This window comes from Poecilia reticulata, linkage group LG15 (assembly GCF_000633615.1).
Source record: "Poecilia reticulata strain Guanapo linkage group LG15, Guppy_female_1.0+MT, whole genome shotgun sequence".
In the NCBI taxonomy this organism is placed as follows: domain Eukaryota; kingdom Metazoa; phylum Chordata; class Actinopteri; order Cyprinodontiformes; family Poeciliidae; genus Poecilia; species Poecilia reticulata.
The window spans coordinates 21,156,878-21,180,645 of NC_024345.1; the positions used below are offsets into that span (position 1 = coordinate 21,156,878).

At 36.8% G+C, this 23,768-nt stretch overlaps 2 protein-coding genes across 2 annotated transcripts; both read left to right on the forward strand.

Moving 5' to 3' along the window:
* Positions 1 to 3,464: 3,464 nt before the first annotated feature.
* LOC103477193 (G-protein coupled receptor 4-like) lies at positions 3,465 to 8,918 on the forward strand. The gene is made up of 4 exons (XM_017308812.1): positions 3,465 to 3,536; positions 5,968 to 6,203; positions 6,409 to 6,584; positions 6,659 to 8,918. Exons 2-4 carry the CDS (start codon positions 6,006 to 6,008, stop codon positions 7,209 to 7,211), a joined length of 927 nt encoding a protein of 308 aa, XP_017164301.1. The 5' UTR covers positions 3,465 to 3,536; positions 5,968 to 6,005; the 3' UTR covers positions 7,212 to 8,918.
* Positions 8,919 to 15,326: 6,408 nt separating this feature from the next.
* On the forward strand, positions 15,327 to 16,805 carry LOC103477192 (G-protein coupled receptor 4-like). Its single transcript, XM_008430139.2, has 3 exons — positions 15,327 to 15,347; positions 15,982 to 16,166; positions 16,253 to 16,805. The coding sequence occupies exons 1-3, from the start codon at positions 15,327 to 15,329 to the stop codon at positions 16,803 to 16,805; spliced, it is 759 nt and encodes a 252-aa protein (XP_008428361.2).
* Positions 16,806 to 23,768: the final 6,963 nt, after the last annotated feature.

Here is a 23,768-nt window from a genome sequence, read left to right on the forward strand (position 1 = left end):
CCTTAGAGGATAGCCGGTGGTGCGCTCGGACCTGGAGGTGGCGTCCCTTTTTGGTGTGATTGTGCAGTGCTTTACACAAATGGGTGGAGGGCATTTCAAAGAGTGAGTGACTTCACAGGTGTTTTGATTTCTTTGATTTGGAGCCTACCATCCAGGACCTGGTTGTACCCACCGGTAAGCCTAGTTGGATTTATTTTGCGCATTTTCTTTTTTTTCGTACAGGTATTTTTTATTCTTTGAGATAATAAATTATTGACTTGAAACCTGTCTCCTGCTGATTGCAAAACCGGACCTGCGTCCTTCTATTAATTCCTGGGTGATAACCCCAGGTGGCGTTGTTGGCAACAAACTAATCATATGGTCAAAACCACTGAATGCCACATTTGGAACCATCAAATCTCTGTCTGGGGCCCACAGCGTTCCTGCAGATGAGAAAAGAAGAATTGTAGCCATTCTGGTTGTAGTGCTGCTTATTTACACAACACTTTTCTTGCCCATCATCATTTGGTTCCTGGTACCAGACAGTTTGGGTCTTCATAAAGTGGTTACTCTTTGTATTTACCTGAGTCCTCTTGCAGACACCATTTTGTATTTGCTGATTCGAAAAAGCCTTCTGGACAAAGTTTGGGCTTTATTGTGTTTCTGTAAAATGTCTAACGGTCAGGAGATGACAACATGATTGCTCCGAGTACTGACACTGTTTGATCTGTAAGGTGATTCACCTTGCAGGTGAATCAAACCCAGATTACTTTCAGAGTAATCTGGATGTGTTGTGTCTGATTCTGGGGATTGATGAATCATAAACAAGAGTCAGGGATTAATGGAAATTAATCACTTCATTTATGTAACTTAAAGCTGTCAGCTACAGGAATAAACTGTGGCTAACTCCATATAATCTGCTTTAATCTCTAAGCAAACCTAACATTTGTGGGATTTTATGTATTCCCATTATTTTTAAATGTCCATTTTCACATGATTTGTTTTAACTTTAATTGCTAAAGGTGCAGTAAGACTTTGTAAAAACGACCTGCAGTGTTTCCTGTTTCACTCTTTTTAGAGATTTCTTGCCATTTCAACAATAAATAAGATGAATTACTAGAAAGACTGTTACCAATAAATTATTGACCATATGTGTTGATAAAAATTAACTTACTTAAAATAAAAGTTATTGTATTTTTACGACTGCAGTATATTTATACAAATCGCCAGTGTTTATGCAATCTTTTTGTCATTGCAATGACATTTTATTTTTTAACTATTTACTCATCTAAAAGCCCTCTGAGAGAGAATCCTTGTTATTAATGGTACAGAAGTTCATGACAGTAAAATAAAATTTAATCAAGACGTGGTAGCAATTTAAAACAAAGGTGAATATAAATTATCTCTGTCGCTAGGGGACCCAAATTTGGGTCCTCGGCGCAACAAGATCAATTAAAAACACATGCTATACATTTATCAATGTAGGCATATTGCGTAAAGGGAAAAAGCTCATCTAAATGATAGTAACGATATTTTCTACCTCAACCACACCCAGATTGAACACTAAGCAAATTGATAAAAAGAAATGCAATTAGACACTAACGAGGCTAACGAGGCACATTCGGTAAAAACCGCAACAATAAAAGAGCAAGGAGGCCCGATATACAAAAACTATCTATCAGAGTAAAACCAAAGCTCTGCGGTTTCCAACAATACCAGAGTCACCACGCTACGTGCAAAACTCACTGAACCAGCAGCTAAAGAAGAAAAAAAGAAATGGCTCATTTCACGAAGCTAAAATCAAAAATCCAGTCCTACCTTTGCCATTTCGTGGTCATAATCCATATTAGAGTAAATATTTCCACTTGGTCCGATAATCCATTTTCCCTGAGTACATCTCACATGGTTTTTGGTTCGGCACAGAGGCATTTCCTGTGTTTTACGCACATAAACAAAATGTTGAGCCAAGCTTGGTCAATTTACGTTACATGCCTTTTTCTCGCTGTAATTGGTGAATGACTTTAGTTTCCGTATTAATGTCAACGCCYTCAGATTCTATTSGCTCTGACGGTTCGAACGACATGTCAATCGTCAAAATTGACCAATGGGTTCCCGAGAAACTGCCCCGCGTAGTTTTGAAAAAATTAATGGGGAATTGGGAGGTTTTACGCACAGAGCGCAGAGCGCATTGTTATTGTAATGTAATTATGAGATATATTAGTTTTTCCTGTGATCATATCATTTTGACAACTTAGTTTTCTTTTCTACTTGCATTTTCATTGTTATATAATTCCATTTGAAGTGTTATTGTGAGTTAATCTGGTCCATTTTCAGTCTATTACAATTTGTCTTTTTTTCTCTCTTTTTATGAATGTGGATTTTTCAAAAGAATCCCCCAAAACAATTATTAATTACTTATTTATGATAAATAATTTATTATATGAAAATAATAAATGATTGAAACAGAATCTACAGAAATAAAAACTAAGAAAGTTCAAATGGCACAAATTGTGCCAAAATGGCTAATATGGAAGGTCCGCCTAGATTTTTATCTAGTAGCACCTCTCTAAAACTCATATGATTGACTTTTCTTTCATCAAACTTGGCACAGTAAAAGGTCAGATGGTGTACTGTTGTTTACTTCTTTTTTTGGCTTTCACTGCATGCTTTGAAAGGAACATTCATAGATTGAAGTGGGTTTTTTTTAGGCGGAAATTGTTTTTTTTTCTTCATTTCTGCTGTTTATCATATTACTTCACTTTCCTCAGTAACAGGCAGGGTGGTTTTTAGAGCTGTAACATGTTCTCTAGGGTCTTGCCTTTATTTTGATACCAAAACAATTAAAATAAACTCTGTACATAAACTCTGAGATACATTCAATTCATTTTGGGCATGTTATTTTCAGCCATATTGCTCAAAAAGAGGCCTGGTGCCGAAGAGGTTCCCCACTTTGCAATTATGTAGATTTACAATGAGCTATAATTGTGAACAGGTCAAATATCAATTAATGTTCCAGGGTAGCAGGAGCATGGAGGTTGTTGAATGGTTTTATCTATTATAATTATATTATTTCTTTATTTTATTTACTGAATGTCATTTTCCAAGTGGAAGTTTCTCTTCGTTTACCAGCTGAGATGTACTTTCTTCACCAATTCCAGGGAAAAACAAAAGAGTTAGAAAAAAACATTTTATAGAAATTGTGTTACTTGAAGACATCTCAATCAGCATCTCTAAATAAAATTAAGAGATTATCTATGAAAATATAAAATGAATTGACACAAAATAGAAAATTATATCATGAAAAGAGAAATGAATGGGTGAAAACAGACAGTTTATTCATCAGATTTCCTTATCAGTGAACTTTGTTCCTTTACTAAGCCATTAAGGCCAGTGCATTAACCGCTAACATCCATTTCAAAGCTTTAATTTAATGACGTTTCTCTAACCAGCTCTTCTAAGTGCTACAGAAAAAAGGCTTGATTTGATAGAAGATCAGTTTCCACTTCAGTGCTGACTGAAAGCAGCTCTGTGGCTCAAGAAATCTGTCAAAACAAAAGGTAAATTATACTTTTATTAGATCATTCGAGTAATATTTATCATTTAAAGTTTGTTTTTCTGCTGCTGATGTGATAAGGATGTTTAGGAGACAAGATTCAGAAAGCAAATGATTCTGCTGTTTGGTAAATGTCCTATTTAGTCAATTGACGTTAAACGAACCTTTTCAATGCAAAGCATATTTTATCACCAAAATGTTTAGATGATAATTAATAATTGATTGCTCTTATATGATGCACCTACACCGTAGAAGGAAATTAGTTGAACCAACTTAATAGATTTGCTTCAAACGGTAACAAGTAATCCAAGAGATTTTAATTATTTATTAGACAAAAATAAATGATTTGACTAAGAGTGACTTAAATTGGTCATGTTAACACAATGAATTAAGTTATAAAAACTTAGTAAATTGAGTTGGATAATCATAATAAATTGAGTTAGTCAGACATAGGATACAAAACTCAATGGACATTTGGTGTCGAGTTTCTAATGAGCGCCACAAAGACTGTTTTTGTAACCCAAGCTTTCTGGGTTCAAGTCCTTCTGATCGCAACAACTCTGCCAGACTGTAGACAAAGAATTTCATATTCTGAGGTTTGATGCACTATTTTATTTTACTTTATTACTTCAAAAATAAAGCAAAATAAAAATAAAGCAGTGTGCTGCATGACTACGAGTTAAGCGTGGAAGCTCCTCCGGTGCTGACCCACCGGTCCACTACTACCACACAGGCTAACTGGGAACTCAAACTTTATCACTTAAACACAGAGTCAACATTTTGAAACTAAACGCAGACGCTGCACATAATGCTCTGTTCGCAAAATGTCATTCTCAACGCACGCTCAACGCAGACCTCTAAACGTGAACCTGTGAACACTGAGCAGCTCAATGTGAACATTTCAGTTTCACTCTGATCTGTGCAAGCAGAGCAACCACCTGGATTTTAAGCTGGACTCCTACCTTGATGAATTCTCCCAAGAATCCTCACAGGGAGTTGATATAAATGTCCACACAGGTGAGCTTGTGTATAGTTTGAGTGAAAACAAACGTGCCTCAGGGTGAACTTCAGAGGTCCAGCAGCGACAGCGCAGAGGCTGAGACAAATGCAGCTGTGAAATTTTCTCGCTGATAAACATTCCACAGTCAACTGTCAGATGTATTCTAAGAAAATGTAGAAAACAGCAAATCAACCATGAAGCAGGTCAGCAGATGCTGCAGCGCATGGTGCGAAGATGGTGGCCAACTTTCTACAGACCAAAGTTCATGTGGCCTTCAGATTAGCACGCAGAGAGCTTCATGGAAAGGGTTCCCATGGTGACCAACTGCATCCAAACTATACCTCACCAACTGCAAAGCCTCGGATGTAATGATGCACCACCGGACTCTAGAGCAGTGGAGGCACGTGCTCTGGAGTGACAATCTGACTTTGGGTCTGGTGGTTGCCAGGACAACGGCACTTGTCTGACTGCATTGCCAAGTGTAAAGGTTGGTGGAGGGAGTATTATGGTGTGGGCTTGTTTTTCAGGAGCTGGATTTAACCTCTTAGCTCCAATGAAAGGAACTCTCAATGCTTCAGCATACGAAGACATTTTGGACAATTCCAGGCTCTCAACTTTTTGGAAACAGTTTGGAGTTGGCCTCTCCCGCTTCCAACATGACTGTGAGCACAAAGCAAAGTCCATAAAGACATGGATGGAGAGTCTGGAGTGGATGAACTTGACTGGTCTTCACAGAATAATGACCTCAACCCGATAGAACACCTTTGGGATGAATTAGAGTGGAGACTGAGACCCAGGCTTTCTCGTCCAGCATTAGTGTGTGACCTCACCAATGGTCAAAAATCCCCATAAACACCCCTAAACCTTCAGCTCAATAAAAATCAAAGTTTCATGTGTACTCTAATCTTTTCAAAGACCTCACTGATACAAAATGTGACATTTAATTACTGGGAAAGGAAAGACATTCGGACACAAGATGTTTCTGTAGACATGTCAGTTCAAATCATTGGCATCTTTTAAAAGGGTGATGTGGCTTAAAAGAACATTGAACATAATCAAAAATGTATCTTACTAATGGCACAGTGGAATTTCTTACAACAATAATAAACTAGAAATGAAAATGTCAGTGTGTGCGTTTACTGCAGAGGTTCCCGGTTAAAAATATAACAGGGTTAGGGTTAGCCTGATGCATCACTGTTCATGCCATAAATAAATTATTCTAAATAGTTGAAATAACTATAGAAACTGCAGCATCACAGTTGAAAATGTCTCAATAAAATGTTTGTTCAGGAGAGGACCTGAACTGAAACATGACCGAAGTAGATCTGTAAAAACTGAATGTTTGGCTTTCTCAGGTCGGATGGTAAATGTTAGGATTTACAAGTTATACTTAAACAGCAATGATCTATATATTCATCATCATTTCTGTTTACAGTTACTCCTGTCATCAAATTCCTGGTTCAACCCTGAAGGATGGAAGAGCTGAACTTCAACATGTCTTGGGAAAACAGTTTTAATCACAGCAACATGAACATGAACTTCAGCAGCTCTCATTATAACCAGACGGATTTCAGGGACATGGTTGCACATATCATAATGTGGGTGAATTGGATCACCCTTGGTATTGGACTTCCTTTAGTTCTGATAGTGATGATTGCAGTTTTTTTCCAGGTGAGTACAGTGTTGTTACCTAATTATTCATAATGGATGAGCTATTTGACTATCAGCCTGTTATTTAAACTGTGATTCTCTCTCATCTCTGGCTGAAGTCTGTCTTGTCCCTAGAAATGACTGGAATATGTGGAACAGGCAACATCCTACATGTCAATAATATCACAGTGTTATTAATATTTTTTCTCTGTTGTGATTCTCACAGGTGAAAAAGGACCAAGGTGCTCCGGTCTACGTCATCAACCTTCTCATCTCTGATTTCATTCAGCTCTGCTCCAGGAGTTTGATAAATATACATCCATCTGAATTCGTCGCCTTGTTCATCACATATTATGGTCTATTTGTTAGTGTTGGATTCATGATGTGTGTCTCTTTTGAAAGGTATGTTTAAATGTTTGCCTCTCTTCTGTTCTTCACAATATCCAAACACTAAACATCTCCATCTGTTATTGCAGGTATCTGGTCGTTGCCAAGCCACTGTGGTACAGATTCAGGAGAAACATCAAGATATATGTGGTGGTCTGCATTGTGGTCTGGATACTTCCTCTTCTTTTTCAGCTATTTGCTTTTCTGACTCTAGCTGATGAGATGGCGATCATCTTCATAGTTGTTCTCCTCCTGCCTTTTCCCTTGTTCATCTTCTTCCTGGTTGGGACTATCAAAGCTCTCTCTGGAGCTCTCAGTGTCCCAGCAGATGAAAAACGACGAATCGCAGCCATTCAGGTTGTGGTGCTGATTAATTACACTCTGCTTTATCTGCCCTTCATCATTTTGCTTCTGAGTCTCTTTCATGTAATTGATGATCAATTCCGCTTTAATGTCTCCGCTGTGTCTGTTGTTTGTATGTGTCTTAGTCCTCTTGCAGACACAACTTTGTATTTATTCATACGGAAAAGCATCATGGACAAGTTTCTGGCTTCACTGTGTTCTTGTAAAATATCTAACAATCAGGAAATGAGCAGCACAGATTATGAAAGCAGGACTGCAACAGCTACTGAGACTGTTTAAGTTTTAATATCTGTTATGATGCAAGAGAGTGTCCACAATAATCAGTTTGCTGCAGCTGATTTTGAAGTCAAGTGTCAAATCACTTTTCTTCTGCTATCATCTGCCTGTAACTTTATGGCAATGAAATAATGAAAGTTTGATACTTATGTTTAGTTTCAGGAATAATAATTTCTACATTGTTATAATTGGATCTGAACTCCTTTTTACTGGTATAATTAACTTCATTTATTCATTTATTTTCATATCCTGATGGCTGTTTCTCAGAACCATGAGCGCCGATTCAGCCAGGATTTTCCAGATATCCTGGCTGAATTAAGTCTGGACTTTGTGTCACAATGCAGTAGTTTCATGATGCGTTACCATGGTGATTCATCCTGTGCAGCTGACCTGCTCCAGACCGGCTAACAGCCCGGCTGAATTCATCCCGGAGCCTGATGTGTTAGAATCACACTGATCAGAAACCAATACAGTTTGTATGTGATTTTGTTTTCTTATTTGTCGTTTTTTTTATTATCCTGCATTAAAATACTGATTAATTTTAATATTCAAATATTACTATTGTTTTAACATTATGATAGTAACTATAATTATCCATGTGGGAATTGTTATTTTCACAGTTATTCTGAGACTGCTGCTGTTATAAGTTTGACAGAAAAACATTTAATAGACTACTGCATGTGGTGCCAAATGAATTTTTAAAATTAATGGCACTGAACTTAAAATGTTGACAACTTAAACATATTTAGTTTGACATTTAATTAAATGTATGCAAAGTTTGAATGACACAATTTTTAAAGCTTATTTATTTAGATTATAAACATACATTGTGCCTCTACCAAGAGAGCTGAAGCTCCGTTACATCTTACCTTGTCAGACAGTAAAGAGCGTTTTGAACAGGTTGGCTTTACCTGCGTGAGCGTTAACATTTCTCTGGGTCTGATGTCAGCTACCTGTGCAGACTGCTGGCCCTCAGTAWCCTGCATCACTCCAAACAGAGCCAGATTTAAATGACACACAGATGATGTTTGATGCTGATGGCATCTTGAGTAACATTGAGACAAAGTGGCCTTGCTCTGTCCATGACCTTCATGTCGACAGATGAGCTTAATTTCTCTGCTAAAATAAATATGAGAATGAAACATGACAGCATGCACCAAGTCAGTGGCTCCCAAAGATTTCCTTCTGGTTCATTGGAGCAAATGACAGGTTATCCCTTAATTGGGATGATACATGATGTTTTGTAGTTAGGAGAAGTATTAGGAAATTTGCAGCATCTATGCACCACAAATCTGGAATAAACTTCCAGAAAACTGTAAAACAGCTGAAACACTGAGTTCCTTTACATCAAGACTAAAGGATGAAGTCTGCGTATAGTTGCTTTAGACCCATAAACACTGGAACATTGACCAACATATGTATAGATGATTTTAATCACATAACTTGACAAAATGTACAGAAAGAGGAAGAGGAGAGAGTCTGAGGTGAAATTAGGAGACAACACAGAGGAAGAGGCAGAAGAATCATCATGCCAGTTTTCATCGCTCCATCATCATCAGGAAATGATTTGTGACCCACAACAGGAGGCTGAAGAAGTTCCTAATACTCGTTACTTAACCTAATTGAGGAATTTTTCTCAGCATGAATTTGGAAATTATAATATTATGTAATTCCTACAGCACTGCATGTACCTTTCCTTAAGCAGATTGTAGCATGTGTCCATCTAATAAACTTGACAGTTTGACTTCAGATGACTCTGCTGGTCCCTTCAGTCCTTCCAAAAGACAATCACAAACATCCACAAATGTAATTCATTTTATAATAAACCTTCTAAACATTTTTCTCTGGTGTCATGAAGACATTTAATTAAGAACATGACACTTGAATACATGAATACATTCAGTGTTCCTAGCACTGCTGCATGTTCTGATTGTGCTGAAATTGCACCTGATCTGCCATTTTCATGCTTCTTCCAGGATGCTGTGGGTCAGAGCATGCAGCACATCTTGTCTCATTCAGCTTGCAGCAACTTTTGCTAATGTTTCAAATTAGAAATATCACATTTCAAAATCTGCATTGAATGAACTGCTTTGACATTGAAAATGGTATTGCAGTCATTGCAATAACAGCACAAATGTGCACAATAGAAATACAGGGTGCAGGATTTCCAAAGTTAGTCTTTTCAGGTCTGTGTTCGGTCATTTCTGTCCATGGCAGTAATGATTGTCACCCTTAGGACGTTGTTTAGAAACTATAGTCGTTTTGCAAAAATGAGTAATGTGAAAACAAATGGCACTAGGGGAAGAGATGAAGTCAACTTTTGGTCTGAACCAAACAAGTGGAGCAAACGACTCCTGATGTGAATCACTGGAAGGTTTCTAATTCCATTAGCAAGAAATGACACTTTGTTTTCTGATTTCCTTGTGTTTTCCATGGCAGATCATGTTATCTACCATCCATTGTGGAGAGTTTTTCATATTTATTACTCAGAGATGTCGTCTTGACTCACAGTTGAGTTAATTAATTGATAGAATAGAACTATAATTTGTTATCTAAGAATGGGGAAATTTCTGTACAACAGCAGCAAATTGACAGACAATGAGAGCAAACAAACACACAAAATTATAATATAAGGCAAAATCTAAATAAACTGAATATTAAGGGTTGGATTTCAACACACTACCTGTTCTGAAACCAAAAACCAAGTACCACAGTCCTTTACTGTCCTTGTTTCTAAACGGAACAGAATCAATCATGACTAAAACTCTGAGTTTTCATGTCTTTTTATTAGAGAAGCTTCCAGTTTTATGGCATCTATGTTTCTGTGGTTTAAGTCTTTGTCTGGCCTTCATGTTCTCTTCTGTATTTGTTTACAAGTCCAGTCATAAAGAAATGTGGAAGCAGATATGATCGGCTTTGGGGAATTTTTATGCACAGACTGTTCATTGTTTTAGCTGATATGATTTACATGATAGACTTTAATGCAAAGCACAATGCCTGTGGCTCCTCCAGGTTTCTCCAGTTTACGTGACATGAAGTTCTGATATTATCAACACTGCCTGAAGCAGTAGTGTTTGTTCTGTGCTCCTCAAAATACATGTATTGTTCTAATGTAATGAAATTAATCATGCAAATTAAAATGAAAAGAAGGAAGATATAGATCAGATTATTTCATATTTTCTGATGTCAGAGTTGACATCTAAAATATACCAAAATGAAACTCCAAACTTTCAAGGTTTCAAAATTCAGCTGTGATTATTTTTCTAATTTAGGAAAGAACATTTAAAATTAAATGGGAAACAGAATACCCTGCAAAAGTCTCAAATAAATTATTAATATTTCCCTTTTGGCCATATTAGATCTTCAAACCAAACTTCACTGTATTTCATTGGAAGTTGAATTATGGATGGCATCTCATCTCGTCACGGCCTCAAGTCCCGGGTCGTCGCTCACCTTCAACACTCCATACATGAGAAAGGAATCCCTTTCAGCTGCTCAGACTGTTGGCAGTAAAGTTCTTCCGCAGAGATCCGTTCTGTATGGAATCTGAAGAAACCTCTGACCGAAGATGCTCTGCTTTCCCAAGTCAGGCTCATGAATAAAATTTTCATATTTTTCATGTTTATGAAGAGTCTTTATTTGATTAATCATCTCTAGTAGTTCCACAATCAATCAATCAAGTTCTGGCACATTTCAGCAAACAAGGCAGTTCCCCTCTCCCCTCCATCCCTCTCTCCTTCATCCCTTCATCCCTCATCCATTCATCAGTAAATCTTTATATCTTTGTGGCGTGGATCCATCAAACACTCTGCAGCAGATCAAAGGAAAAAAAAACAAAAATGAAAGAACATCATAATGACTTGCAGAGACAAAAAGATTAATTTAACTTTTCACTTGTTTAAAGAAAAACTGGCTCTGCAACGAGGATATTTGTGTTCATCATCTGTAATGTTAGAAGATCAGTTTAATTAATTCATTACATATTTTTATTGTCAGTTAATTAATATTTAAAATAGAAAAAAACATCTTTCAGAACCAGCTTTGACATGTTTGTCATTCATATTGCAGAATGAAATTCTCATCTTACCTTTTATGCTGCATGTCATTAATGCATGATGCACCAATTTCAACCAGACATCTACACAACATAATCTTACATTGACTTACATTTCTGAAATGTTACAAATATATCGAGCCTTGACAATCTTTATAACACAGTTTGTGATATAAAGATGTTATTTAGTTTAATCTCCTGAGACCTGAATAATTGTTCTGCTCTCCTGGTCAGAATATTGTTTGCGGCTATACGTGCATACATTTATCCAAGGTCATTTTTATGCTTTTTCAAGGCTATAAATACTTTCAGTCTTTTTCAGTCACTTCTGCCAAGAAAAGAATCTGAAATTTCAGAGGACCTGTTGCCAAAAATATATTTTGCAGCTCTTGTTTTGGTGAAATGAGAGGAAGAAAAGTGACAAGGTCTGTTATAATTTCAAATCAGGACATTAAAAACTGACAAGGTGACATTTCAATGTATTTGTAATGCGTTTTAGTTTTTTTATAAATACTAATATGTACACACCTTTCATTGAAACTAAAAGTTTCCAATGTTCCACAGAACTTTAACTTCTGTGGAACTGACAGCTATACAGGAGGAGGGAACATAAAATATTTAAATATGAAAGGTGTGAGCACGACAGGGTGTGGATCTGATTATCAGTGGAAACAAACTGCATGTTGTGGTAAATTCTGCAGACAGTCGATGCAGAGAGCAAACCTTCAAACACCAGAGTAGATAAATCATCTGGAAGAGCCCGGTCACCTTTCAACGGTAAAAAATATACATTTATTTCTGTTAACGTTAAAAAGAAGAAATTTGTATCAGTTTTTGTTGTTTGCATTTTTTCTCCAAAACCTTTATGAGTATAAACTTTTTGATATCCTCTCATATTTATCAGAACTAACCGATCTTTTTACTGCTAAAAACACAAATCCTGAACCAAAGCAGTTGTCAAATTTCATTTTATGGACTTTCAAGTGTGCATCACTTAAATCATTGAATTTCTCCTGATAAACTCATTCAGTTCTGTTAATATAATCAATGGATCAACTTTGGATGGCTCATTTCAGCAGCAAGGCAGTTCGAAGACATTTATATCATAAAAACACAAAGTCATATAAAACCAGTAAACATTACTCATTAAAATGTTGGTCAGTGTATCATTTATTATGTTTCAAAATCACCTCTTTTCAGGTGAGTTTTTTGATCTTGATTTAAAGGAACTCAGTGTTTCAACTGTTGTAAATGTTATGTGGAGGTTTGTTCCAGATTTGTGGTGCATAGAAGCTGAAAGCTGCTTCTCCTTGATTGGTTCTGGTTCTGGGGAAGCAGAGCAGAACCAGAACCAGGAGACCTGAGAGGTCTGGGAGGTTCACGCAACAACAACAACAGATCTTAAATGTTAAGATGTTATTTATAGAGTAACAAAATTTAATATCTTAGTGTGAGGACTTTAGAACTGGTGTGATGTGTTCTGTCTTCCTGGCTTTAGCCAGTGGGAGCATGTAGACATAATGCAGCTGAATCGATTTTTATCTGTGGCCACATAAAACACACACTAAGAGTTTTACTGTAAGTTTCTGAGCATGTTCTCCCATTAACTAGTAACAAATACATCACAATATAAATACAGTTAAGAGATGTAAAATTTTAAATATATGTGAAAATCACTAACAATTTTTAACAAAAATAGATTGTTCTATTCCAGTTTACTTCCTGCCTAGATATTTACAATTTAATGTAATAATGACAAATTCATGCGATTCGTTCTCAGGCGATCCACCATTCGAATAAAACTATAAACTGATTTTAGAAGTGAATTAATCAAATGAGATTGAGACTTTGAGACTTACAGTCTGGCCTCTATGGGAGTCAATTGATTTGTTCACAAAGTTCACTCCAGATAATAATAAATTAATTGAATTTAACTACATTTTAGTCTGTATTGCAGACAGTTATAGTGTATGTTCAGACATATTTGTGATTAGTGTTTTATTCTTTAGTTAGCTTTGTTTGAATCCCTTTGCTGAAAAGTACTGATAAGACGACAAGCTTTTGATTTGAAAACTTGAAGGGTTTCTGCCTGGTGCAGCAGGACAAACTGGTGTTTTCAAAACCAGGTTTAAATAGAATAGTGTTGAAAATATGATTCAATCTGGGTTAATGAGATTGGCTGTTGATGTTTTAAAAAAGTGCAGCGTAACACTTGAATTGGAGCTAATAAAGGCTTTAACAAAGCAATGCTGCCATATTCTGCTTTACCATCTCCAGGAGAAAAATGGAGGACATGTATAATATCTGATGCAAGTAAAATGATTTATTCAAAATGCCATCGAGAGCCATTCTTAGAAGTGTTGGACTGAGAAGTAGTTAGTATAAGCTCAGCGGACGTGCAGTTCCACCAGGACTTAGTGAGAAATAGTTTAGGCACCCAAAATATCTGCCACAGGAGATTAATGCATCTTTCAAACGTGCATAAAAGAACCAAAGCAGCTCTCCAGGTATGTTTGTTTGTGGGAAATAAAACAACATATTTAAAAAAAAGTAAATTTTACATTAAACCCTCCCACCTATCTCCTTTAAATACAGTTTATTGTGTTATTGAGTCTCTATTTTTGCAGAAAAGTGTAATTTAGTCTCTCCTGGTGCTGAGCACAGAGATCTTTATACTCTGTTTGGGTCATATTTTTCAGTCTGTTCTGTTTCTTCCATACCCAAAGAGAATTCAAACCAAAACATGCAAAATGTGCGTTTCCCCTGAATGAATTATTTAGTTACAAACCAGAAAAGTTGAGAATTTATTTCTTTGTTTTTATTGTTAGTTTCTCAGGCCAATGGTAAAAAAAAATACTTGCGTACTAAACCAGAACACAAGAAAGAAAAATTATTTTCATTCTGTGTGTCTAAGGTTTCACTTTCTCCCCAAGCCTGATTCACCAAAACAGATGACGGTAATCAAAAAACTGCCAAATGATGAATAAACGTAAAGGTAATTTTATCAATATAGCACATTTTCAGCAACAATGCAATACAAAGTGCTTTACATGAATAAAAAGGAAATACAAACAAAATAACAGAGCAAAAGAAGAAAAAACTAATAATGTTGAATGAACTAGATGCTCCTATTCAGGGTTGGTAGATACGTATAAGTACGTTTCCTCTGGTCTAACTCCTTTCCTGGGTTCGATGGATATGAGTCTAAAAAGTAGTTGCTAAGGTAGTTTTTCTGGATAATAAATTTTTGAACTCTCACAAAGTGAAATTCTACATATACTGAAAGGAAATGTTTGGATTTTTTCAGGTTGGATGTTCATCGATTGAACTCAGAAAAAATTAACAATATGAAAAATCTGATCGTGAAATTTGTCCACTTGTGAATTTACTGAATGTATGAATTTATAGGTGTTACCCTGCCAGCATGCCCCGGTGGGCCCCATGTGGGGAAAGGAGGGCAGACCAGATGGGTCCCACATGGGTTTATCCATTTAGGGCCTCAGCCTACATGGGCCCTACATGGTGGTGGCCCCACATGGGTTTGTAGGCCCATGTAGGGCCCACGTAGGCTGAGGCCCTACAAGGGCAAACCCATATGGGACCCATATATCAGCCCTCCTTTCCCCCACATGGGGCCCTAATTGTGTCTCTGTTTCAGCACACGAGTCACTGTGGACAGCTTGGCTGCGTACTGAGGAAGAGTTCAGCCATTTGACTGAGGTGTGTTGAACCAGGAGCATATAAAGGCTGAAGGTCATCGACCCTCCAGGCCTGGAATTGACGATCCTTGATTACAGATCAATTAGACATATTTTACACATGTATCATCATTTCTGTTTACAGTTACTCCTGTCATCAATATTCTGGCTCAACACTGAAGAATGGAAGAGTTGAACTCAAACACGACAGGAGGAAACGGTTTCAATAACAGCAACATGGACGGCAACTACAGCTATTATTACAATAACAACACTCTTTACGGGGATGATTCTTGGTTTTTCGTACTCATTAATTTGTTGAATCGGATCACCATTGGCATTGAACTTCCTTTAATTCTTATAGTGATGATTGCAGTTTTTTCACAGGTGAGTACAGCATAACTTTAGCCTATTTATTTACAATAAATGTGCTATTTGACTAAGAGTTTCTCTTTAAACTGTGAAAAACTATAGGTTCACCCTTCCATCAAACCTTTGATGGAAAAAAGGGTGACCTTTGACCCTGATACCCAGTGCCCAGAAACCAGATGTCTTGCAGTCAGATATCCTGAAACACTGATATGTGGTTTTAGAGTAGAGAGGAAGTTGTGGTTATAAGTCAGGGGAAAAATCCGCCCTATTGGCTGCAGCTGGACAGAGACCTGCTTCTAAATGTAACCTAGAACAGAGAGTAGAATTATTATACAGCTTTATTAATATGCTTTCATAAAACTAACTGCTTGATGTCTGACTGCCTGATGGACGGATATACAGTATTATAATTTCTCACTGCCAGACATCTGGTTTCTGGTCACTGGATGTCAGGGTCAGAGGTCACCCGTCAAAAACGTTTGATGGAAGGGTTTACCTTTAGATTTTTACTGTGGTTCTCTCTTATCTCAGATTTAAATCCGTCTTGTCCCTAGAAATGACTGGAATGTGCAGAATAGGCAACATTTTAATATTAATGATGCAATATTATTGTGTCATTCATATTTTATCTCTGTTGTTTTTCTCACAGGTGAAAAAGGGTCAGGATGCTCCAATCTATGTCATCAACCTTCTTGTCTCTAATCTCTTTCAACTCTGCTGCAGAATCCCATTAGATTTAGTTATCTATAATGAAGTTAGAGTCATCTGTTTACAAATGATATATTTTGGTGTATTGGTCAGTGTTGGATTCATGGTGTGTATCTCCTGTGAAAGGTGTGTTTCCATGTTTCCTCTCTTCTATCTCATATAATCACATTAATCTGTTCTTCATGACTGAACATCTCCATCTGTTATTGCAGGTATCTGGTCGTTGCCAAGCCACTGTGGTACAGATTCAGGAGAAACATCAAGACATATGTGGTGGTCTGCATTGTGGTCTGGATACTTCCTCTTCTTTACTATCTAATTATATTTCTGATCAGTGTTAATGCAGCTGTCATCTTCTGCATAGTGTTTCTCCTCCTGCCTTTTCCCTTGTTCATCTTCTTCCTGGTTGGGACTATCAAAGCTCTCTCTGGAGCTCTCAATGTCCCAGCAGATGAAAAACGACGAATCACAGCCATTCAGGTTGTGGTGCTGATTATTTACACTCTGCTATATCTGCCCATCATCATTTGGCTCCTATGTGAAATTGGAGTATTGGATGGAGAATTCTACTTCATTTCATCTACTGTAGCATTTGTTTGTGGTGGTTTTAGTCCTCTTGCAGACGCAACTTTATATTTGCTCAGTCGGAAAAGCATCCTGGATAAGTTTCTAGCTTTAATATGTTCATGTAAAATATCTAACAATCAGGAGACGAGCAGCACAGACCATGAAAGCAGCACTGTAACAACTACTGAGCCTGTTTAGGTTTTATTGTATGTTATGATAAAAAAACGCCTCCATTAATTTGCAGCTGCTGGAAATCACATTTCCTGGTCTGACCACAATTTGTTATGTTATACAGGACAACATACATATTTTTACATGTCTTATTCAATATATACTCACTAGATTTAAAGTTGTAGAAGTTATTATAATTCAGTTATTAAACTGTGATACATTTTCTTACATTGGCATTTTTATTTTCAGTTGTTTTCATGTAAACAATTTGTTCATGTGTGCAAGTTTGTGTCATAATGATGCTCCAAGATGAAGGCATCACCTGAGGCAAAGAGAATTTAAATAAAAATGAATACAAAGAAACTGACAGACTCTCACTGAGGAAACAGGAGAAGGAACTGATGAGTCATCATGGACAGAGAACCAGGAAGTGACATGAAGCAACTGGAAACAATGGCAGAAAACAGGAATGAACTGGAGAATCCAGCAGTGAGAGACGGAGAAGGAATAAATATTTGGGACAATTAAATATTTGGGACAGATGAGAAGCTGTGAGAGGAGCAGGGAGGATAAAAGAAGGAGGCTGAAGAACAAGAGAGGAAACTGAGGAGAATGTAAACAATAAGGTGAAACTCTGACCTCATGAAAAGGAAGAATAAACTAAGATGGAAACAATAACTGGGTTCTAGGATGTGCATTAATAAACAAGAAAAGAAAGAAAGAAAGAAAGAAAGAAAGAAAGAAAGAAAGAAAGAAAGAAAGAAAGAAAGAAAGAAAGAAAGAAAGAAAGAAAGAAAGAAAGAAAGAAAGAAAGAAAGAAAGAAAGAAAGAAAGAAAGAAAGAAAGAAAGGCAAAGACATCTGGAGAGTTTCAAGAGCAAATCTGATTTGTTCCTCTGGGGCCCTTTTAATCAAAAAGGTGTTTCCTTTGTTTTAATTTAACCAATTATGTGATTAAGGCGTGTTGTTCTCCTTGTATGGATAGACCCAGTTTCAAATTACTCAGTTTGGACAATTTTATTACCTTCTGACCTGGTTAATTTCAGGGCTTCTCTATCTAGACAAGCGAGACCTATAGGGTCATTTAGAGCAAGATCTTCTGATGCCAGTTTGAAATGTGATGTTACTCCTGATTCCTGGTTGGAACAAAGTCTTTTACCAGAGTTCAACCAAAAGCTAACCTGCCTTAAACCTTTTTTATTTCCCTGCCAGTCAATTCCTACAAATACAGATCAGTGCAGTAATTTTAAATTGGCATGAAACCAAAGGAATCTTGCTTAATTCACTATTTTCACATGTTGTAATATTTAACTGTATTTTAAACACTAAGAATATTTATTTTCCTCAACAAAACCTAGAAACTGAACCAACCCAGGATCATAAAACGCTTCATTTCTCCTAATTGGTGCTGAATGGAAGTTTAGTCTGACCAGCATCTAAAAACAATCTTTTTCTAAAAGTTTCTCCACGGCTTCCACCTGGGAAGATTTTGTAATTTTTGCTGTTTTTTTACGTATTAAAATGAGTGTTTAAGTCTTTCTGACATGTGGTTTAAATATGTACTTATTGATCTTTGAGGCAAACCATAAATATTTACACTACACTATGAAGCAAACGGAAATATAAAATAAAACTTGAATATCACAACTGATTCATTTGAGACAAAGTGACTAGTTCTTTGTGAATCTGTAGGAAACTCTTTACTACTTTTATTTCCACCATATTGTGTCCACCTGTCTTCACCTGGTTTATAATAAAATCCTCTATTTTTAATCTCAGCCTGTCTCTCAGAGTCTTCACTACTACATCACATAGAGGCTTATTTATAGACAACCAGTCCAACTTTCATGGACCATTTTGAAGAAACAGGAAAAGACAGTATTGATATAATATCAGTTATGGTTTAAAATCTAACATTGACTCAACATGTGAGTTACCGGCCAGGTTTTGTATCATTTAAATGTCAGGTTTCAACAAGGATCCAATATTTCTGCCTGAACATGTTTCAGCTTTGATTCACTCATATGTTGCTGGTGTCTCTCTTTATTTGATTATCATATTTCTTTGATTTTTAAACATTTCCTTATGTAGATAATTTGTCGCTGCAACTTCTGACTCGCTTTGAGTGGCAGATTAAATTTAGCATCACGGTCAAACTTCTGAGAAACAGTTTAAATCAGGATTTTGAGATAAAATCATGAAAATTATTTCATCTATTATGACACAATTCAACTGGAAACCAAACAAATTCACTGAATAATATAATTCATCCTCTGAAAACGATGATGTGTTACCATTGTTGTTGTTTTTACAAATCAGTCATAATCAATACAATTTGGCTTTTTTGATAAAGAAATTTAAAAAACCCTTCAAAATCAACATCAGAGTCGATTTTTATAAAATAATGACAAATAATATCCAGTGGATTGACTTTCCAAACTCGGCTGTCTTTATAAAACCATCACCTGAGTCACTCTCTGATCTCCATTCCAAACATTTTGAGACTTTTGGCACCAATTGGCTGGACCTCTGTTGAATTAAATCAGTCCTAAGAATAAATAAATACAAATAAATAACCTTTAAGAATTGAACGGTTTTAGCTTGATGCCTATGGACAGATTGTGATTACGTATTACTGAGGTCAGATATCCATTTGTGCTCAGCTGTGTTTTGCTTTAACAGATTTTATACCTCTGTTTAATTTCCCATTGATGGAAGATTCCAGCATCAGCATCACCTCATGGGACAAAAACTACAATTACAGCTACATGAACCTGATGATTCCAGCATCACCAATGATGTGTGGTTGTCTTAGTCCTCTTGCAGACAAAACTCTGTATTTGTTCATTAGAAAAAGCATCCTAGATGAGTTTCTGGCTTCAATCGGTGCTTGTAAAATACCTAACACTCCGGATACAAGCAGCACTGGTCATGACAGCAGGACTGCTACAAATACTGAGACTGAGAGGTTCAGGTTCATGTCTGTGTTGATGCAAAACAGCATCTACAATAATCAGTTTGCTGTAGCTTTTTGCTTTTGGGCTTGATAAGCAACAGAGACAGATATATATTTATTTATTTATGTATTTATTTATTCTGTTTTCAAATATCAACTAAAAAGAAAATGTAAACAATCAGCTATTGAAAAATAATAAGCAATTATTCTCTATTTTCTTCTGTCATGTCTCTTTAATTCTATGGTTGTCTAAACTGTGGTCTCCGGACCACTGGTGGTCCTCTGGTGCCCTCTAGTGGTCTCAGTGGTACTTCATGTAAAGGACCGGTCATTTGCTGTGACGTGAGATTGAAGTGAGATGCGCACAGCAGGGGCGGATCTACTGGGGAGGCATGGGGTGGCAGTTGCCACCCCAAACCAGAGCCTCGCCACCCCTGTTGCCACCCCAGCTGGCGACAATGGATTCAATAAATAGTTATGGCAAATCGGACATTAAGCGCATAAAACTATTTTTTCCGACAACATTGAATGCAACACAATGTAACCTGACACCGGTAATTCCCAAGTACCGGGAAGTTTGAGAGAGGGACAGAGAGCGAAGGCAGCAGCATTGATGGATATATTACTGGACATGACGTGATTTATCGTAAGTCACACATGATGCGTCATTTCTGTCCATTGAGTCAGAAATATTGGTGGTCAGGAAAATACTACAATCACGTAAAGAATCAGAACAACGGACACAATGTTTAGCAGTTAATTCAGCCATAGATAATGGTAATAAGATTTAATAAGATTTCACAGGTGAGGAAAACTTTTAATTTAAAGAAAAGATTGAACAAGTGAGCAGTGGGTCAGTTATACTAGACTAACTTTGATAACCTTAGCATGTGCTGCGCAGTTCGGTGTGTTTTGGTTCCGTTGGCACTAAAACAGGTCAACCGGCCACCACGTCATCAGTAGAGCAGCTGTTTATGAAATCAGCTGATCAACCGCCGCTGTGCTCAGGCGAAAACTTATTAATAATCACAATATAGACATTAAGCCTGACAGCATAATGTAACAGACTGGATGCTCTGTTTTAGTGTTTTTGATACTTTTTTTGTGTGGGAAATGTTTGTTTTTTGGTGTTGATTCCTCTGATCGGTAATCTCTGCTCCATGTGCTCGTTGAGCTGTTGTCTGTCGGTCGCCATGGCAACGGGTCCGCGTAAAGCGACACAGAGCAAGAAAAGGCAGAATAAAAGTTGTTGGAGCTTATAAATATTTTTTCTTTATTTCTTTATCCATTTGAATTTTGTTACTTTATTCTTACATTTCTATTTTTTGTAATTTTTACAGAGTTTATTTGTATTTATTTTATTTATTTTTTGTTTTATTATTTTTCTTATTTATTTTCTAAACTTAGACAGGAAGTAATGTGGGTCAGTCCACATAGATCAGTGCAGGGGCCTGGAGAAGGACCAGCAGGCATTTGGGTTTGGGGCCAAACCCAAATGGTTTTTGGGTTTTTAAGAGAACAAATGAAAGTTTTGATGTCTGTAATTATTTGGTGAAAGAGGAAAAATAAATCACCAAGAACAATAAGCTTGTTTTGCCCGCGTCTAGAATCATGACCCCAGTGCCTCAGTAGTGGCTTGGTGGAGGATGTTTGGCTTTGCAAGCAGTCAGAAGTGGTTCTGTTTGGTTCTTCACCTGTTTATCAGCTTTATTGTGGCGCCACTGCAGCCGCTGCAATTCCTAAAAACAAGTGACAGAAACTGAACTAATTCCCTGGGTTTGCAAAACGTGGTGATATTTATAACAGTCATCAAACTACGGCTCCTACAGCATATTTAAAATAAAACGATTGACCAATATAAAAATAAATTCGCCCCTTCTTGCATCTTGACAGAACTAACAGAAACTAAACTGTTTATAGATTTATATCATGGAGAATTTATCGAACATTAGTTTTCTAATATATATATCCAATAACAAATGGTGGCGCTACTAATATTTTCGAGACAGACTTGTTCTTGTCCTGTACTGGTATAAAATGGTTTTCTGGACACAATGAATCACATAGTGACTAATAGGCGCTGTCCAGTCCAGTAATACACATCAATTAGCAGGAGAATGAAAGACGTAAAAATAATTAACTATACCACATTCAGAAATTGTATTTAAGCCTCGGTGCTACAAGAAGCTCATTTTGAAACAATGCAAGTTAAAAACAATATTTTGTTTATATATATATATATATATATATATATATAAATGCTGCCTCCCCTGAAAAAGTCCCTGCCACCCTCTTGCCACCCCATAAATATTTTTCTAGATCCGCCCCAGGGTGAGTTGCAGAGCCTTTTTTTAAGAATACCACTACAGTACATAGTGTTCTAAAAACACTTCTAATATATATATATATTTCTGACTAGATACATCATGTTGAGTGCATTGATGAGTTATGTATTGATTAATTTTTTTCCTGTCCTGTCGGCTATTTCCCAGAATCAATACCTCAGATTCTCCAGATATCTTGGCTGAATTAATCAGTGGAACATGAGTTACCATGGTGATTTATTTACTTATTTAGATTATGAACATATGTTGTGTCTCTACCAAGGGCCCTGCTGATGACAGGATACAGTTTATAAGCTCCATTACATCTTACCTTGTCAGACAGTAAAGAGCGTTTTGAACAGGTTGGCTTTACCTGCGTGAGCGTTAACATTTCTCTGGGTCTGATGTCAGCTACCTGTGCAGACTGCTGGCCCTCAGTATCCTGCATCGCTCCAAACAGAGCCAGGTTTAAATGACACACAGATGATGTTTGATGCTGATGGCATCTTGAGCAACAATGAGACAAAGTGGCCTTGCTCTGTCCATGACCTTCATGTCGACAGATGAGCTTAATTTCACTGCTAAAATAAATATGAGAATGAAACATGAGAGCATGCACCAAGTCATTAGTACACTGTAGTGCAAAATGTTTGTTCTAATTTTTAATATAGTCATGTTTGTCTACATTAAATAGACAAACATTTAATATATGCAAGCTTGTTTTGTTACACTTCACAACAGTCATAAACATTCATAAAGACTCCTTCATGTTCATGTCAGTCTTATGAACACCTGCCAAATAAAGTGTTACCATCGTTTCCTTCTTGCTGGTAAATAAATGGACCTATCAGATCGTCTCTGCGCCCATTTCCTTCAGTACAAGTCAGATGTGATTGGTCAGACACCGTAACATAAGTATTTATAGAGAACGCTCAGGCTGCAGACTGTTAAGGTGAGAAGGATAACTGGCTAAAAACAGGAACCATTTCAGGACCTTTAAACTTTGAAAGGTAAAAATAATTTTATTTGAATGGACAGAAATGAACAAAATGCATCCAATATAATATGTTTGGGAAAATATATTCCATGTGTTTAATTTAATGCTACTGATAAATTAGAAATAAGGTTTATGGTACCTGCCAATAGTTTTATGAAGACATTCTGTTGTTCTGCTGCTGTAGGTTCAGGATGCTGGAGGACAAACTGATCACTTTATGTCACTCTCTGTTGGTCTGTGTTGCCTTCCTAGAAGAAGCTGAGATAATATTAACAATAATTAATATTTCTCTCTCTTCTGCTGTTAACTTTTTACTTTCATAGAAAGTAATCCTACATCAGCTCTTCTGTTTCTATTTTGCATATCTGTTCTGTTGTATCAAACCCCCACTCTGTGGCAGATCACCACTCAAACTGAGCCTGGTTCTGGTTCTGGTTCTGGTTCTGGTTCAGGTTCTGGTTCTGGTTCTAGTTCAGGTTCAGGTTCTGGTTCTGCTGGAGGTTTCTTCCTGTTAAAGGGAGTTTTTCCTCCTCACTGTCTCCAGGTGCATGCTTGGTATGAGGATTGCTGGATTGACTCTCTTAACTACTTTAAACTGCCAGAGAGAAATTTATTTTGATAATAGATTAAAATGAAAATATGCAACATGAACATTATTTTCATTCTGTGTAATTGAGGAACCTTCGTGCAATGGTTCCTGGGTAACCCCCCCCC